The sequence below is a fragment of the Ceratotherium simum genome, chromosome 7 (genome assembly GCF_057802395.1).
Source record: "Ceratotherium simum simum isolate JZ-2026a chromosome 7, ASM5780239v1, whole genome shotgun sequence".
Classification (NCBI taxonomy): Eukaryota; Metazoa; Chordata; class Mammalia; order Perissodactyla; family Rhinocerotidae; genus Ceratotherium; species Ceratotherium simum.
The window spans coordinates 20604249-20622461 of NC_141906.1; the positions used below are offsets into that span (position 1 = coordinate 20604249).

At 45.2% G+C, this 18213-nt stretch overlaps 2 protein-coding genes across 2 annotated transcripts; one reads left to right on the forward strand and one right to left on the reverse strand.

Moving 5' to 3' along the window:
• The first annotated feature begins 473 nt into the window (after window positions 1–473).
• On the forward strand, window positions 474–5963 carry C7H11orf16 (chromosome 7 C11orf16 homolog). Its single transcript, XM_014782807.2, has 4 exons — window positions 474–704; window positions 1362–2009; window positions 4758–4915; window positions 5513–5963. The coding sequence occupies exons 1-4, from the start codon at window positions 551–553 to the stop codon at window positions 5525–5527; spliced, it is 975 nt and encodes a 324-aa protein (XP_014638293.1). The 5' UTR covers window positions 474–550; the 3' UTR covers window positions 5528–5963.
• A 184-nt stretch (window positions 5964–6147) lies between these two features.
• AKIP1 (A-kinase interacting protein 1) lies at window positions 6148–13210 on the reverse strand. Its single transcript, XM_004418411.3, has 5 exons — window positions 12837–13210; window positions 12286–12366; window positions 9998–10081; window positions 8575–8646; window positions 6148–6592 (listed from the first exon to the last, which is right to left on the reverse strand). Exons 1-5 carry the CDS (start codon window positions 13056–13058, stop codon window positions 6449–6451), a joined length of 603 nt encoding a protein of 200 aa, XP_004418468.1. The 5' UTR covers window positions 13059–13210; the 3' UTR covers window positions 6148–6448.
• Window positions 13211–18213: the final 5003 nt, after the last annotated feature.

Below are 18213 nucleotides of genomic sequence, written 5' to 3' on the forward strand. Positions count from 1 at the left end.
CTGATGTAACGGCAGTGCTGAGACTGCCCTATCGGCCACAGCCACTCCTTGCCCATGTGGGCCTGTGGATGAACACGCCATCCCTAGTTGGTCTTGACACAGGGACAACACTTCTTGGAAGTGCTGGGAGGAGGGGGAATGCATTGGGGAAAGATCCAGAGGACCCAGGTTACTCCTGGGAATTGCTGGCCAAAAATATAGGTAGGAGAAAAGAAAAACAGGAAAAGGAAGCGAACAGGAAGGGAGAGGCAAGAAGTGATCAAGGAGAGAGGCCCATGGCAAGAAGAGGTGGAGGGAAGAGCATCCACACCACAGCCTGCCTGTCTCTGCCATAATCGGCGCTCAGCAGCACCTGTCCCTGCCCCTTGAGGAACCCCCTGGGCCTGATTCTAGGGCATTATAGGGAACCCTGTGCTCCCTGTTGTACCTCCTCATGCAGGTCTCATTCTAAGTGTTTTCCTTCCTACAGCTGGAGAGGCAGGGGGCCCTGCTTGTAGAATTTGAGGCTCCCCTTGTCACAGGCCCAAAGCTGCCAGCCCAGCAGCAGAGCATGGTCTTAGAAGAAGATGTCATTCTGTTCTTGCCATCCGTGGAATACTCACTGCGACCTGGGGACAAGGTGCTGGCACCCTGGGAGCCAGACCGACAGCGGTATGGCCCTGGCACTGTTCTCTTGGGCTTGGAGGCAAGAGACCCCGAGAGAGGTAAGGGAAGCTTCTCTGACTTACCAGTCCCCAGAAGGAGCCAGGCTGGTGATCAGGCCAGGGGAGAGAGCAAAGGGTGTCTCTATAGCCTAGGGGTCTGAGAGGCATTAAAAAAAATCCTTACCCCCTCATTTGCAGCTTAATCCTGGGGGTGGTAACAGATATATGAACCATATCTTTAAGATTATAAAATATTTTTTATCAGGGCAAGATAGCCTAAAACTACCATGTCTATGTTAGTTAGCTAACCTATGGTGTGTGGGGTTATCCTGGGGTCTCACCAGTATTCATGAGCTGTCCCCTACCAAGTTGTCCAGGCACTGGGACAGTCCCATTCTGCATGGCTGGCCAGTCAGCATCGTCATTGAAAGAATGACAGAAGGAGGCTTCTCCTTCCCTTCCCCAACCTGAGGATGCATTTTGGTTTTGACGGGAAAATTGAGACAGGGAGGCAGGTGCAAGTGCGCTGGGAAATGGTAGTAAATATGGAGCAGGTGAGGGAATGTTCCCGGCAGGCTCTCCAGGGAGAGGGGTGCATGACGGGGCAGGCAGAGCAGAGTGGCTCACTGAGGCTTTGCTTTTGGGCATAGGAGAACCCTTATGCCATGCTACAGAAGAGGTAATTGTTACAAAATGTTGATCTTTTCTGTCATGTAGCATCAAAAGAAGAAGAAATTACTGTTCACTTCTGGAATGGCAAGATAGCTACAGTGCCTCTAGGTGGGGCCTGGTGGGTGCCCCCAGCTGTCTGGAAGAAGGCTATGGAGAGGCTGCACAAGCCTTTCACCAGGGAGCACCCCAGTCCCCTTCTCTGGGCCCCTTGCTGCCCTCTGCTGGGGCCAGTTGCTGGGTATGTCACCAACGGGCTTCCTCTGGGCACTCCATTCCTGTGCCCTCCCTGCTACCCCTATGCCTGCTGCCAGCTGCTGTGCCAGGGCTGCCTCTGCTGCTCCCCTTTGGTTGGACCCACCTGGTGGCCTCTCACCAGGACCTCAGGGGTCACAGCCACAGAACATCCAGAGGCCGAGCTGAAGCCCACAGCACAGCTTTTGCCCCTAGAGGGTCCTAAAGAGGAGGAAGTAGCAGTGCAAGCTCCCGTGGCTGTTTCTTCCTCCTCCTCCTCTCCTGAAGAGGATTTGGAGAATGATCTGGAGATGGGCCTCCCCCAGAGGCTGATGGTGGACAGCACAGTCAACACAGACCCCATCCTTCTTGAGAAGTCTCCAAGGAGACAGAGTGGCTTCTGCCAGCCTGAGTGGAGGTACTGGAAGAGAGACAGGTCTGAGCCACATCCTGGGAAGCCAGGTATTCTTTCTTCTAAGGCAGGGCAGAGGCCCCTGCTCCTTCCCTCTCATGTGTCCCTTAGGAATCTGATGCACACATCCACTGTGCCGGGATTAGAAGTAACACTTAGGAGTGTGGTCATGTCGAAGGGAAGGCTGTGATAAGAAGGAAATGGTAGTTTCCACTTAAGCAATAACACCCAACAAGAAAGGACAAGCTGATCTTTGTGCTAAGGTTTGCATCTGCATTTAACGCCTGTCTTCTTCCTCACTAGTCTCCACTGGCAGGGCACTGCCACTGTCTGTTCTGCTCCCTCCCTTTTTTCTTGGAGGCCTTGATTTTTCTCTAGATGAATACTCAAAATGCCTCCAGGTGTGGATTAGTCTTCAATGCCCCGAGAAACACAGAAACTGGTCTTTAAACATTGGTCATCAGGCCTTCCTCTCCAGGTGGGCCCTTCAGTAAGTCAGAGTGGGAAGAACAGGGCACTGCATTGTGCTGCTCATCCTGTACAGCTAAGCGGGGAGGCAGTGTTATTGTCCTTGGCAATCTGCAGCCGTCCCCAAACTTCTTTAACTTAAAGTGGGAGAGGTTTCTGGGCTTCTGTGAAACAGGTCACTCCCATCTCACAGTGGGAGTTGTTGGCAGAAGCTACTTGGAAACAGCTGTTTCAACTAGATATGCCTGCCCAATAAATGATGATATAAAGAAAATAGTGCCCAAATCTGGAGTTTTCATGCTAACTTCTCCATAGCTTCCACCACCTCCTGCTTCAGCACGGACTGGAGAAAGAAAAGCTGTACCTATCCAAAAGAGAGGAGTCTGTGGGGAGCAACTGAGAAGCACCAGGCCCAGCCTCAGGGAGAGGAACGCCAGTGGGTAACCAGAGGGACCCTGGTGGTCAGACATGCCCCAGACAGCAGGCCTGCCTTCCTGCTGCCATGGCTTGCTCCATAGCATTCTATCTAGACTAGTTCCAAACCTGATTCAGTCCAAACAAATTTTCCCTGGCCTTGAGCATACACTGCTCTTATCTCCATTGCCCAGTCACCTACATTTAACATTCAGTCTCTCTCCCCATCACCATATTTAAACAGACACTCTAAATTTTTTCCCCCAAAATAAATTCTAATAATTGGCTATAAAGAAGAGAAGTATAGTACCTTCAGGTACTTGGTCTGGCTTTCCTTCAGGTACTGGATCATTTGTTATGCTTCAGGCAAAGGCTAATTTTTGGAGCTAAACCCTGAGAATCAGTGGATCTGCCCTCTGGAAGGTCCCAACCTTGTGCCCAAAGTTATGGAGAATATGCCCGAGATGGGGTGTGGAGAAAGGGGCCACCCCTAGCCCTTGTCACAGATGGGGTATCGAGTGCCACTAGTGAAGGGGAAGTGCGTAAAACCACGTGTGCACCAAGGCTGGAAACCATGGCAAATACCAGAGCTGTGCTCGTCTCCCCTCCAGATTTTGTGTCCTTTTAAGGCAGCGTGCTGCTCTGCCTCTCCTAACTGGGCTTGATAGCCATCAAGTGCTGATGCCTGACCATCAGCTTTAGGCTCTGCCTCTTGAGAATCCTGCTGTGTGGGGCCCTCTGTCGTCCACACTTTCTGCTACTTTTAGTTACAGGCAGTGAGGCTACTGTATGATCCTAACCTAACGATCCTAGAGAGGCCCGACTGTTGGCTGCCAGCAGTCATGTTGCTCTCCTTCCTTCCTTAGGACTGAAACAGGATTCAATCTGTAGTTTTAAAAGTCAGGGAGGGGATGGATTCTTTTAAAGTATTCCTTCCTTTTTATATTATTGTCCTTTTCCTCAGGAAGTCACATCTCCCATAGTTTTGTTTTGCCTCATTCAACCTGTGGGAGATCAAAATTGTCCACCTCAAAATATGTCTCTTTACCTTATGTTTTCTGCTGGACATTTGATCTTCCCCACTAACTGCCTAAATGAATTTAACTCTGGGGATGGATAGACTGGCAGGGTCCTCGCTAAGCCCATTCTTATCAAAGTTCTGTTTACCAAACATTTACATTTGTAAGGGAAATCTCCATTTGTTTAGGTATCTCCCTCTCTGTACTGGGAAGGGGGGAGGGGGGATGACCCTATCTCTGGAAACTCTCATCAGTACGGAGAAGACTTAAATCTGCATACTCTTGATTGCTGTGCTTTCTGGTAATGTCCCATAGCTGTCTCCCTCTGCACCCCCAACATCCTCCTTTGTCTACCTGAGTATGCTATTTAAGGTGAAAACCACCATTTGTCGAGAAACTCAGTTTCCCTGGTTTCTCCCATGTATACATGTTATTAAACTTTGATTTTCTCCTCCTATTCGGTCTCATGTCAATTTAATTTGTAGCCCAGCCAGAAAGGACCCAGAGTGGGTAGAGGATACTCTTCCTCCCCCTTCAAACCTCTTAAAATTTGTTTTTCCATCAGCTTACTATCTCTTTGTGATCAGTGTGATTTATAAGCTCCTTCGACTGGTGGCCGTTGGTTACCTTTGCTTCCCCTACTGGCTGTTTTGAAAAACACGTCTGATAATTTCTCCCACCCAATTCCAAATCTGGTTATCAGATATAGCCTTTCCCAAAAGCATAATGGCCAGAAATGACTAACAAACTTTATTTCTCTTTAAAAGCAGAGAACAATGCTTGGAGCTTACAGATAAGAGATTCTGTGATCCCTGATGTAGTTCTACTTAAGTTATCGCGACTAATCTCAACGAAATGGTGGCATACTTAACATAACTAACTGAATTTTGGGTTTAGGAACAAGATGTTGCAACATCCAGAAAGAAAAGGGCAACAAACCACAGCGAGTACAAACTGTAGTCGTGGGGAACACCAAGGAGCTGATCCTGGAAGCAACCAGCACGAAGCCACTGCAGATCCTGCCAGAAGAAGCTGAACGCAGAAAACTGAGCCAGGTACTCTGACACATCAGAGGGGCCAGAATTCCCCTTAGACTAAAAGCCCTGAGGATCTAGATAAAGCAGAGTGACTGGGAAGGAGCTTCTAAGGACTCCTTACATGGTTCTTTGACCTTTTGGGGTCACACCCCTTTTGAAGATGATAAAATCCATGGCCACTATTCCCAGGGAAATGCACATACCCACAATGTTGCATACAATTTCAGAAGGCTTCCAGAACTCATGAAGTTCATCATAGACTTCCTGGGGGTGCAAGGATCCCTGTTTAAATGGCCCTCTTTTGTGGCCATTTGATAGGCATGGGTCTGCTTTACTAGGCCCTCTGTCGGTGGGAGTCTTCCTCACTAGGAATGCTAATATAGCTCTATTTATAAAATCATCATATAAAATACTGGTATTTTTCCTGAGGAAAGACTTGTTATGTTCAAATGAGATGAATCAATCACCAGTCAACTAAACTGAGAGATGCAACAAGACTGTGGGTTTGGTAGCTTAAAGAAGTTCAGGACACATCAATGACTTTTTAACATCAGTGACTTTTGATCCTTAAAATTTTAGTCAGCATAAGACTCTCAGGATGTTTTTCTCTTACAGGAGGCTAAAAAGTAGTGGTGGTAAATACCTGAGGAGGAGTCACACAGTGGCTGACAAGACCTCTTCAATGGAAGGAGGTAGCGTACAGGCCACAGATGATAGCTGAATAAGCAGCAGCATCTTCACCCCACTGGGACTTCCCTGCAGATGAGCGGCAGGAAGGGGCACAGGAGCGTGGCGGCCCTGGCCAGGGCTCCCTGCCAGGAGCCTAGTCAGATCTGCTTGAGGATGCCTCTTCCACAGAAGCTGCAGGGTGTGGTCAGCCTGCTTTGGACAAATGTGTCCCCAGCCTCTCTGCCATCTTTTCATAAAGCCTACAGTTGTACATGAGCGATGTTTGGTTTCACCTCTTAATACCAATAAAAAGGAATTCTTGGGCCAGCCCTGATGGCCGAGCGGTTCAAGTTTGGCGCACTCCACTTTGGCGGCCCGGGTTTGATTCCTGGGTGTAGAACCACACCACTTGTCTGTCACTAACCATGCTGTGGTGGTGGCTCACACAGAAGAACCCGAAGGACTTACAACTATGATATACAACTATGTACTGGGGCTTTGGGGAGGGGAAAAAAAAGAAGATGGCAAGAGATGGTAGCTCAGGGTGAATCTTTCCCAGCAAAAAAAAAAAAGGAATTCTCTTTATTTCCAAATCTCTCCCTTTATTATCATAATTAACCTTTACTTGGAAAGCAAGCTGTAAAAACTATTCAGACAGCATCATTACATTATTACTTTCAGGCAAAAGAGGGTGGGGGGACTTCTACACTTTCAAGTTAAAATAGGCACCGAAAGAGATGAACTCCAGGTCCCAGGAAGGCTGACCCTCTCCAGTCGGCACTAAAAGCAAGATTAATGTGTAAATATTATGAGAATCATATAGTGGCTTTATTCTTCTTGCTACTTAAAAAAAAGGTGATGTGATGGCTGTGATGGTCAACCTCACACGGGGAAGACCAAGTCCACACTTTGTCCTGAATCAACTGCGACCACATGAGTCTTCTTGGTTAAGTCATTTGCACCCACAGTGACAGAATAGGTCCCTGGATATACTTCTATGTAGAGGTCCTTAGAGATGTTCTCAGCCTAGAAGGAAAAGCAGATATTAGCAGTTTAAACATTTTATATCCCAGTGCTGTCAGGACACCTCCACCAGGCTACCTTTGTGTGCCAGAGGTGGGATGGAATGAAGCACTCATGGGAGATGGAGGTCCTCCTCGAAAGCTCAGCTTGGCCACATAATAGGACTGTCATTTGGGTAAGTCTCAGCCTCTCCTTACGTTTGTTTCCTTATTTCTAAAACTGATAATACCTACCTCACAAATAAGCATGTATGTGAAAACACTGTAAATGCCAAAGTGTTATAGGAACATGAAAGGTCATAAAAGGAGCACTCTAGTTGGAGTAGAAAGATAAGAATTAGGTAGAGGGAAGGGCTAATGACCATCGTTTTGGGGACCAAAAGCAGACAGTGGCACTTGTTAGCACAGATTAGCAGTAATGGCAAGGCACGGTGGAATAACGAGAATCATTCTTTTTAACTGAACTTCGCTAAATTCATTATTAGGAAGATGAAACACTTCTTTTCTCCTAAAGCTGAGACGACTAAGAGCAGATTCCATTTTATCATGCAGCAAGACAGCTGGTTGGCAAAAACTTTCCCTTGGAGGATTGGTTCTGCTATAGTGCAAAACTGGAAGCTGGAGCTATTGGAAAGATGTTTACAGCTGAGCTGAGCACAAACCATCCTCCAAGGACAGACTTCACACATGGCTGGGAAGTAGGTCATGGCAGGTGTGCAGGCAGAGGAGTTCAAATGGGAAAAGAGAAAAGTCTCAGACCAGAAAAGAGCCTGTAATTAGCCAAAGCTCCTACCCCACAGCTAGGATACCACTACGTGCTTACTCAATGCTCAGGAGCCACAGGCAGAAGTTGTCGTTTCTACCACCACACTAGGGGGAAAAACCAAACTACTGGCCAGCAAATTCCACTATGAGGAATAAATGATAATATTTATACTGTTATGAAACTTCCTCCCCTTTCACCTTGCAGATAGATCTGAAGCCATTTTTTCCAAAGCTGCTTCATGTTATATCCTTTCATGCCCAGTTACTACAAAACTGGAGGTCTACTATCATTTAACTAACATGAACGTAAGTAACAATACCACAACTATTTCTTGGTCATCAACTATGAAAGTGAACAAAAGTAGGTTTCAGAAAATACAGCTATATCAGAATTGCAGAACGCCGATGCTTCATTTGTCTGCATAAAAGGAAACACTGGAGGTAGGACTGGCATCTGTGACTCCAATACCATGAACATCAGGAAGATTAGCATGAGCAAAATCTAGCACGTGTTGGAGGCATCTAAGCCTAACAACTTACATTTGTACTAGAAGCAGAATATTCTTAGTTGCTATTAATTCTAGTATATTCTGAATCCTGGCTAGTAGCACACTGCATACCAACAAAAATTAAGCAAACTACTGCAGCAACATGCTGGAGTTCCTTTCCACAGAATTCCAGCCCTTCCAAGTTCCAGAAGATTCCCTGGGTTCATGAACTGATAAGTACTTTATCTTAAAAATGAAAAACTCATCACTATATGTTTTTATAGAGAAACATTTGTGGAAAATGGGAACAAATTCCTTCCAATGTTTTGGAACCCAATCTAACCAAATGTATATGTTTCAGAATTTCAGCAATGGTTTTCACTTTGTAAGCAGGAAGGTCAAGCCCCTCCTGCTGCTTGAACAGACAGTGGAATTCCAGCAGGACCCAGTGCCAGCCCAGCTGAGCTGTAGGAACTGAGATGTGAATACTTCACATTCTTTCCAACCACAACTATGAGTTCATGCACAAAGAGTATCCCTGAAGCTTCAAGCGAAGGAAGGAAAAACATAATTTTACACTGAACCAAAATGTCATACACTCTCCCCAAGGGTAAAAACATCCCAGCTTAAAAATACTACAGATCCAGTACCAAGAACCCTATAAAACCAGGTCAGCTGGTTCATGGAATTGCAAGGGTGGTGAAGCCCAGTTTACTAGAAGTTCTGTACTCACAGGCTGGGATGCCTCTGGAGCACACTCTGATGCTTGATAGATGCTTCCAAGACCAGAGGAGGTGTCTTTTCTCTGGAGAGACAGAAACACTGATTAGTGTCCAAGCTTTGACTGCTGGATTGTAAAGAGAAATTTTCTCGTACCTTATTAGGAACAAACAATTGTTCTGTCAGTTTTTTCTAAGTTGTCACCTAAGTTATTAAGACTTTTAGTGAATTCTGTGAAGTATTTTTAGTCAGATGTTTACCATAATTACTTTTTATCCTTACATGGGCTTTGCAGTCAGACAGACCTGAGTTTGGATCCTATCTCTGCTATTTACTGAGAGGGACAGATGAATTTCTCTAAGGCTTGGTTTCCCGCCCTATAAAATGGATATACTAGATCGTAGGGAAGATTTAAAGGACAAAAGTGACTGACACTTTACAGACTCTCAGAAAATAGAATTCTCTTCTCCTGTGCTTCTCCCAGGAGTGGGGGTACTAGAGGGAAACAGGCTGAACTGATAAAGTCAATTTCCCTTAGAGGCACCAACTTATACTTATAGGAAGGAATGGGAGGGATGGGAATGACTCTAGCCCACATGTAACCCCCTTAGGGTCAGGCGAACCTAAGAGAGCCCTAGGCCAGGCCAGAGAACGGAACCCAGGATTCGGGCTCTGGTGTTGCTCCTCATATCCCAGGCCAGGGAAACAGGAGGGACTTCCAGCATGTGTCCAGCCCTTGCTCACAGCCCTGTAGCCACTCTCCCATCCTCTCCCTGAACCCACAGACCAGAGAAGTCAGGAATCCAACTTGTGGATTAGACTCTGGACTTAAGTTTGTTCTCTTTGAGTACAACTAGAGGAGTTTAAAAACAAAAAGAAAAACATCTCACAAATAACAACAATGAACAACTCTTGTTGAACCAATTGAACAAGTAGAATCTTTGGCTTCCCCAGAATGACATGTGGCAAAAGACAGGTAAGTTTGTAGTGAGAGGCCTGTAATTGTTATTATCTTTAGAAAAAGTATTTTGTTAAAAGAGACCCCCTTTGCACTATCTTTTTAAAAATTACCGAAGACATGTTATCACTACCTTAGAGTAAAATGTGTGATTATGAAAAATCTCTTTCCTATCCTAGATGTAGAAGAGGATATTTGAAGCTCTTTTCTTTAAGCCTGCCCAAGAATCCTGTGGCCCAGGATTGCAGGTTCAACCAAAGATCCTACAGTGGTATAAATCTTATACTTTGGACAAACTCTTATTTCATGTTCATTGCTGTAAGTTCTCCAAGGCTCGGAGTTGATACATTTCCATTGAGCACTGTGATGCTGAGTCATGCAGGCATCCAGTAATACAAATCCAGCAGGAGCTCCCGAATATAGACTCTCATATCTTGGGAGGCTGAGGGCACAGCACAGGACAGTTGGGGATACATACCTGACCATTCAGCTCTGACTTCCCTCTGTGATAACGATAGACATGGGTTGCCCCTCCTTCCTCTGGCACAGATGCATAATATTTCTAGAGAAGTAATGTGAAAGATGTTGAGTAGCCAAATAGTCTGGCCAAATTTTCAAAACACTCCATGTTACTTGGGCAAAGTGTGGCTCAGGCGGGAGGCAAGAGAGCAAAGGTAAGTTACCTGCCCTCTTGACAGACCTATGAGTCATATAACAAATCTTTGCCCATGTAAAATCTGCCCAAGAAGGAAACTACATTTAGCATTACTTTGCTGCCATCTGCTGCCTCTGTAGGGCAAGAACTCTGGCCAACTAAAGCTGGGCAGGACCATGCTCTCTGCCAGGTTAAATAATTTTCACATCTTCGCCCCAATGTCAAATACACATGCCCTTTCATCTCCTCTCATGACAAGCAACAGTTCCATGTTTATTGTCCAAGTCTCAGACAAAGACAAGGGAAGAGAGGGGTGCATCTCCTTGAGATTTAGAAATACAACAGGAAATGTAACATACACCCAACAGCTATGCAGCGCTCTCCCCATGTGGAAGAAGGCAGGGAGAGGCCTCCGATTTAAAGAGAATAATCCAAAGGATCAGAAAGCAGTTACATTTTTCTTGTCTGCTTCCTTCCTCCCCCCCGAAGTTAACCTTAGACTTGCCCTTGATTGTGACTAATGATGAAAACATCACAAGCCTGCTTGTTTTTCACATAGTGTGGGGACAGTGTTTAAGGCATGAGACTGAAAGAATAATAAGCTGGGGAAGGAAAGCACTTCAGGACATGGATCTAATGATGTTTTTAGGGGATCCTTCAAAACTGTGAAGGCAAACTCAGAACGCTGTTCTTAATTCTATCTTTAGAAAGCCAAGGGGTTCTGAGGCTCCATTCCATGATGGAGACTTGAAGCGTGAACTGAAAACCAAAATGAAGAACACCAATCTGCTAAACCTCAAACCAAAGACAAATATTATTGCTTTTACTGAATCATGAATCAAAGTGTTTAAGTTGATCACTTTACAGTAGAGCCAAAGTTATAGATTTTTCTAAAACCATTTAACAGAATAAGAACATAAAAATATTCTTTGAACCATATCTCATTGGTTGGAATCCTGTTCTTGGAGTCACAGGGATTTTATAAAAGATGTAGAAAGATTAGAGATTTTTTTGAAATCTTAATATATGAAATTGAAAAGCAGGACAGAAACAAGGTATTCTCTTCCTTCACCCTTACAGAGCAGCATCCTTACAACCACATAAGAATCACAAAATGTTAAGGCTGGAAGAGACAACAGAGTTTGCTGTAATTCCTAGAAGACAGAGTACCTTCCATGCAAGTGATTTCCTTGAGTGTTGGCTGGCCTGCCTTCAACATTCCCTCCAAGTACTTAAAGATGATCTGAGTATATGGTTTTGAGAAGAGGGCCCTTAAAACCTTGTTCACCCACTTCAATGAATGGTACCAAAAACCTCACAAAGGTCCTTCATGCTACAGTTTATGACAATTTTCTGGGATTCATCTCTCAGTGGAAACCAAAGAAACAGACTGTAAAGGCTGGAAAGGACTTGAGAGATCTTCATTTTACAACGGGGAAGGTAAGGCTGAGTGACTAACGGGCAGAAGGCATTACAGCCAGTAGGTGGCAGAACATGGGTCTGCTTCCTGGGAAGCTGCTCCTGCCACTGAGCCACACCACCTCCAATGAAGGTGCTGCATCTGTTCCAAATAACCACCTTTGTGGCCAACAAGTGATATGGACCCACAGGGACATACTTAAAAACTACATTCCCAGCGACTTGAAACTACAGTTAAGATCTAATGTAGGGATTTTGTTTCAGTTTTTGTTTCAATACATTTTGAAAACAGAAAGGCTCGGTTCCAGCTTAGAGTGACCCTACTGATTTTTTGAAAACTTTAGTCCAGTTCAAAGTTTAAAAAAATCCTAATATTTGGACTTGATTGTTTTGGAATTCAGCAAATAAGTTTTTTTTCCCCCCACTAGTCTGAAAACAATAGTGAGGGCAGAGACCTTTTCTGGCTTGTTCACTGCTGTATCCTCAACAATACCTAGAGTTAGGCATTCAATAGATATTTGTTGAATGAATTCTAACTTGGATTTATCACCTGGCTTAAATTACAATCTGCCCACAAAGGCAGGGCAGAGAAAACAGGTAGTCTCTAGCTTCTCCCTAAATCCCACAGAGATCCACTTTGTGACCCATCTGCAGGTCGATCGGGGGCATGGCTTTGGCTCACACAAACTTACCCCACACTGACGTGAAGTATAGTCCATGAATTCAGCCATTGTTCTGAAGGAAGCACTGAGGGTTCGGTATCTTTCTTCTCTCTATTTGAATAAACAGCAAGTCACTGGTGAGATCTGGCATTCTCTACTGGAGAATGAAGTCATTTTGGGTACAGCTTCCTTTTTACTTTTCGAAAGGCCTCTGCAAGTTTAAGTCACTAAGAAGGATCTTACTGAGAAAGAATTCCAACTCTAAAAGGAATACACAGACATATAATTTATCTAGGACAAATAAAGGTTTGCAGGCTTTCCTCTAGTATCAGATGGTAGCATGTAACAATTTTTTTAAAAAGTAACCAACCAGGGCCGAGCCCTAGCAGTATCCTAAAGCTACCCAATAAGAATCTGTCAAATGTCTAGAGTTTTCAAAGGGCTTTTCTACACTGTCCTGATACTTTAGAGCTTCCGCCAAGGTCAGGATCCCTGAGATGCTTCTGTGTGGCGTGCCCTGGTTCCCGGCAGGCCACCGCTGAGCGAATGAATGGGCTGGTCCCCCAGCACAGGGCCCTCACCTCTCCCGGGAGAAGGCGCCGGGGGCCAGCTGCCGGCCGTCTTTCTTGGTAGGGCCGTTCCCGGCAAATGACCCCCACGCTGCCTTTGGGAAGCTCCAGCGAACGCCAGTCCACCGCCCTCCTCCTGGCCCGCTCCAGCACTTCTTGACCCAACCTAGCCGAGCGCTGCAGAGAATGACGGTCCACGCCGTTCAGCGCCGCGGCCACCAAACAGGTCTCCATGTCTCCCTGCGCAGGCACATACACACACACACCGGCGGGTCAGCAGGCCGCCGCGACCCTGCCCCAGCTCGGGGTCTGAGCCTGGGACTCGACCTCCCTGGCGACCACCGGCCCCGGCTCCGCCCGCAACCCGCTCTCCAGCGGCCACGGGGTCAGGGGCGAACCGGCGCGCCGTGACCCCTCCCCTTTCTGTCTCCCCCTGCCCTGCGTAGGGGGCCCTCACCCGGCCGGCCTCTCACAGCGCATGCGCTCAGCTCTCTGACGGAGACGGACGGCTGGGCCTGGGGCACCCGGCGCCGGCGCCGCAGGCCATTGGCGGGGGGGCGGGAGAAGGGGCGGGGCGGGGGAGGTGCGTGGCCTGCGCCGGCCACGCCCCGGGCGAGTAACTGCTGCAGAGCAGGGCCCGGGGCGGAGCGTATGGCCGTACGGGGCGCGGGGGCTGGTGTCTCGGCAGGGGTTGAGGGCACCAGTCCGCGCTGTCGGAGGAGGCCCTGGGCCCGGGGCCTGACCTTTAGAGGTCATCTCCGCTGCTTAACGTGACGAGCCTGGTGCAGTCAGGTGTTCTCCAGTTGGGCTACGAAACTGTGGGGAATAAGACAAGTGCGCCCAGGCGCCTTTTTCTGCATGGTCGATATTTTGGGATATTGCTACTCTAAAACCTCTTTTGTTTGAGGAGGTGACTAGGATAGGCTGCAACAGTGAGCTGCCAAGGTGGCGTTTGCAGAAGGGAGTCTGGCCAGCAGGCTGTGGGCGGTGGGACGCGCGGCCCTCCGCCAGAAGGCAGGTGTTTCTGGCCCACAGGGCTTGAGGGGGGACTTCAGTTGTCTGTAGGGTCTCTCGTAATCCCCTCGGGGCAGCGTCTTCACCCCTCCAGTGCGAAGTACAGACTCACACATTTTTGGAGGCCTCGTCTCTGGGGGTTTGAACCCACTTCCAGAATAGTTGCAGCACCTTTAAGGAGCTGTGCATCGTTACCTTCCACTCCACTCCGCTGTGTTATTTGATATGAGATGGCGCCCAGGGTGTCACTGCGCTTTAGTGACTCCACTACACCACCCTGCGCGCAGCAAAGCGCTGATGCTCAGGAGGGACCACTTTAAGGGACACAAGGAGATCCTCAACGCTGAGCTAGTTTCCTCCGCAGAAGGCTTGATTAGCAGTGCTGAGCTACCAGGTGTGTATGAGGATACTCCCACAACCTCCGTCTGCACTTTTGCTCATTTCCTGCTTTCCTCTCACAGAAATTGAGTGAAAGTCTTCATTCCCAGCTACCCTTGGGATATTTTTCATTGTAGGAGTATTCTAAAACTTTTCCTTCAGTAAGTGCTTATCAAGTGCCTCCTTTAGAACATAGTGGTTACGGTGCAAAGGATCCCCAATATCCGAAGAGCTGAGTTCCAGTTCCGGCTCTGCCACTTTTTTGCTGTGTGATTCTGGGCAAACAAATTTCTTAACATCTTTGAGCCTCGCTTTTTCTCATCCCTTCACTCAGGGCTCCAGCCTCCCTAGACTGTGAGCTTCTTGAGGGCAGGGACCGTATCTGTCTTGTTTACTGAGTTTAAGGTGCATCTAGTATTTTATCTGTCCCAGAGGAGCTAAAAATAGTGATTGAATGGTGAATTGGGTTACTGTAAGGATTCTGAGAGAGAATTCCTGTAAAATGCTTAGCACAATGCCTTGCAAAGAATAAGTGCTGCATAGATTTAGCTACATTATTATGTGCCAGGCACTGTCCTAGGAGTTGTGGAGAATTGAAACTGGATCAGACTGAAGGAGAGTAAAAGGAAATGACACATAAAATCTGTAATGCTAGAAACAAAATATTAAGACTTTGTTCATAAGCTGTTTGCTGTAATATTGATACAGATCAAGTTCTATGAAGCTTAGAGGAGAAAGATATTGTTCAGTTGGGGGGGATCAAGAAAGGCTTTGTAGAGAAAGAAGCATTTGAACTAGGCCTCAAAGGGTGGCCTAGGAATTAATGAGAGAAAGGGTAGTTAAGATACCTGTTAACCTATCTTATAATGAGTGTGGTTGGGGGGAAGACAGAATTTGTTCTTTTTTTATTATTTATGGATTTCAAGATCCTGGCTCCATAAGTTTTAGGGTGTCTGTGTAACCATGAGCAGATTACTTAACCATTCTACACCTCAGTTTTGTCATCTATAAAATGAAAATAACAGTAGTACATTCCTCATAGGGTTGTTGTGAGGATCAAGTAAGTTAATAGGTGTAGAGTGCTTTAAATAGTACTTGGCACATGGTAAATGCTCAATAAATATTAGCTAGTAGTATTATCTTTGTCAGACTTCAGCCTTGTCTCCCGATATGTCCTCACTAACCCAATACTACAGCCACATGTCACCTCACTTAGCTCTCTTCCCTAGGATTCTATTACTACCCCCACCCCCAATTCCATTCCAGTTGAAGTGTTACTTTCTTTTTGTCAGGTCAACTTTTTGAAATCTTCTCCTATTCCCAGATGCAGCCTCTGTTTCTATGGCTTTTTTTTTTTTTTTAAATATTGTGGTACTTATCCCAATCTGATTTAAATTATATGTAGTTATGGTTCATTCTCTCCCACCAGTTTATGAACTCCTTGAAGGTAGAAACTGCTTATTTGTCCCTAAATATCTAGGGCCTATTAAGCAGTAGGTGTTATATAGACATTTGTTGAATTTACTGATTTAATTTTTAAATTAAATAGATCCTTGTTAGGCAAGATTAGAGTTGGCTTCTTTTAAAAAAAATCTACCTATGTACACTTTAATGAATGTAATGAATATTCAATTGTAATTGAATTTCCTAGAATTTAACACTTAGAAATATATGGGAAGTAAGATGCTTGGAATGCAACTGAAGCCTAAAGACTAACACGAAATTAAATCTCTGTGTTGGGGCCAGCCCCATGGCGTAGCGGTTAAGTGCGCGCGCTCCGCTGCTGGTGGCCCGGGTTCGGATCCTGGGCGTGCACCGAGGCACCACTTGTCAGGCCATGCTGTGGCGGCGTCCCACATAAAGTGGAGGAAGATGGGCACAGATGTTAGCTCAGGGCCAGTCTTCCTCAGCAAAAAGAGGAGGATTGGCATGGATGTTAGCTCAGGGCCAGTCTTCCTCACACACACAAAAAAACTCTGTGTTTATTTTTATATATAAATATATTTATTTGTACATATTTTTTTTTTTTAAAGATTTTATTTATTTATTTTTTCCCCCAAAGCCCCAGTAGATAGTTGTGTGTCATAGCTGCACATCCTTCCAGTTGCTGTATGTGGGACGCGGCCTCAGCATGGCCAGAGAAGCAGCGCGTCGGTGCGAGCCCGGGATCCGAACCCGGGTCGCCAGCAGCGGAGCGCGCTCACTTAACCACCAAGCCACGGGGCCGGCCCTGTACATATATTTTTAAAAAATAATTTCAAGGTTTGTACTGTATACCACAGATTGAGAGAAGCTTTCTTCTCTTTTTTACGATTGGATGGGACTAATGATGGAACATGATCTACCATCAGGGCCCTTGTGGATTAAACACCCCCCAAGCCAGGTACTTCTGGAAGCCAGTGGTGAGACTGGGAAATGGAACAGCAGATGGAGGCAGGGCATATTATCAGAAAGGTACCTGGTCATCAACGGAGAGAGAAACTGTTGGTGTAAGTCTGCTGTGATTTCTCACTTCACAAGGGTAAATTCATTCCAGAGAACACATAGAAGTTTTTTGTCTAGGGTGTGTTTTGGGGAATAGATGAGTTGGGGGAAGTCTTTATTCCTCAGATCTGAGGAAAAAGATTGGTCCTATGTTTGGGACTTTTTGAGGAGAAAAAACAAGTCTAGTGAAGAGCAATGTAAATTATTTTTCTCTATGTGAAGGGTACAAAAAATGGTTAAAAACCTAGGATGCAAGAGTAGGTATCATGCCAGAATTAGACAATGATTTATACTGTGCATACCAGACAATGTATAAATCATTTCATTTGACAGGTGATATTTTTATTTCTTTGGCAGACTTAGGGAGCTTTAGACTCATTACAGCTTTGTGAAGTAGTATTACAGTCTGAGCCATTAGATCATTCATTTTGCCTGATTACATCAACTCATTGGGTTATTGGGGAATGAAAGACACTCATCAAAATTGTCATCTTGATTATATAAAGAAAATGAATCAAACTTCTGAGAGTTAGTTTACAACCTGTTAAAAATTGACTGGAAGTTAAAAAATTGGTGGCAGTGCAGGAATAATTAGGGAAAAGTGTTTTCATTTTAAAAACTATCAGAGGTAAAGGAGTACTAATTTTGGAAGATAAAAATACCAGTTGGAATCCAAGTAGAGTTTTTTAAAAACTGCTTTATTGAGGTATAATTTACATATCATAAAATTCACCTGTTTTAAGTGTACAATTCAATAATTTTTAGTAAATTTACAGAATTATGAAAACATCACCGCAAGCCAGTTTTGGAACATTTTCATTACCTGAAAAAATCTCTAGTGTCCACCATATGCGTGATTCTCAGCTCCCACCCCTAGACCCAGGCAACTACTATTCTGCTTGCCATTTCAATAAATTTGCCTTTTCTGGACAGTTCATGTAAATGAATCATGCAATATGTGACCTTTTTTTGTCTGGCTTCTTTCACATAGCATAATGTTTTTGAGGCTCATCCATGTTGAGCATGTATCAGTACTTCGTTCCTTTTTATGGCTGAATGATATTCTATTATATGAATATACAACATTTTGTTTATTCATTCAATTGATGGCCATTTTAACTGTTTCCATTTTGGGCCTATTATGAATAATGTGGCTATGAAAAGATCAGGTTCAAGACTTTGTGTGGATACAGGTTTTCATTTCTCTTGGGGAGATACTTAGGAATAGAATTGCTGAGTGGTATAGTAAATTTATGTTTAACATTTTAGGAAACTGCCAAATTGTTTTCCAAAGTGGCTGTACCATTTTACATTTCCACAAGCGATGTATGAAGTTCCAATTTTCCACATTCTCCCCAATACTTGTTACTGTTTGTCTTTTTGATTATAGTCATTCTAGTGGGTGTGCAGTTAGTATCTCATTGTGATTTTAATTTGCATTTCCTTGATGACTAATGATGTTGAGCATGTTTTCTTGTAGTTATTAGCCATTCCTATTTCTTTTTTCATGAAA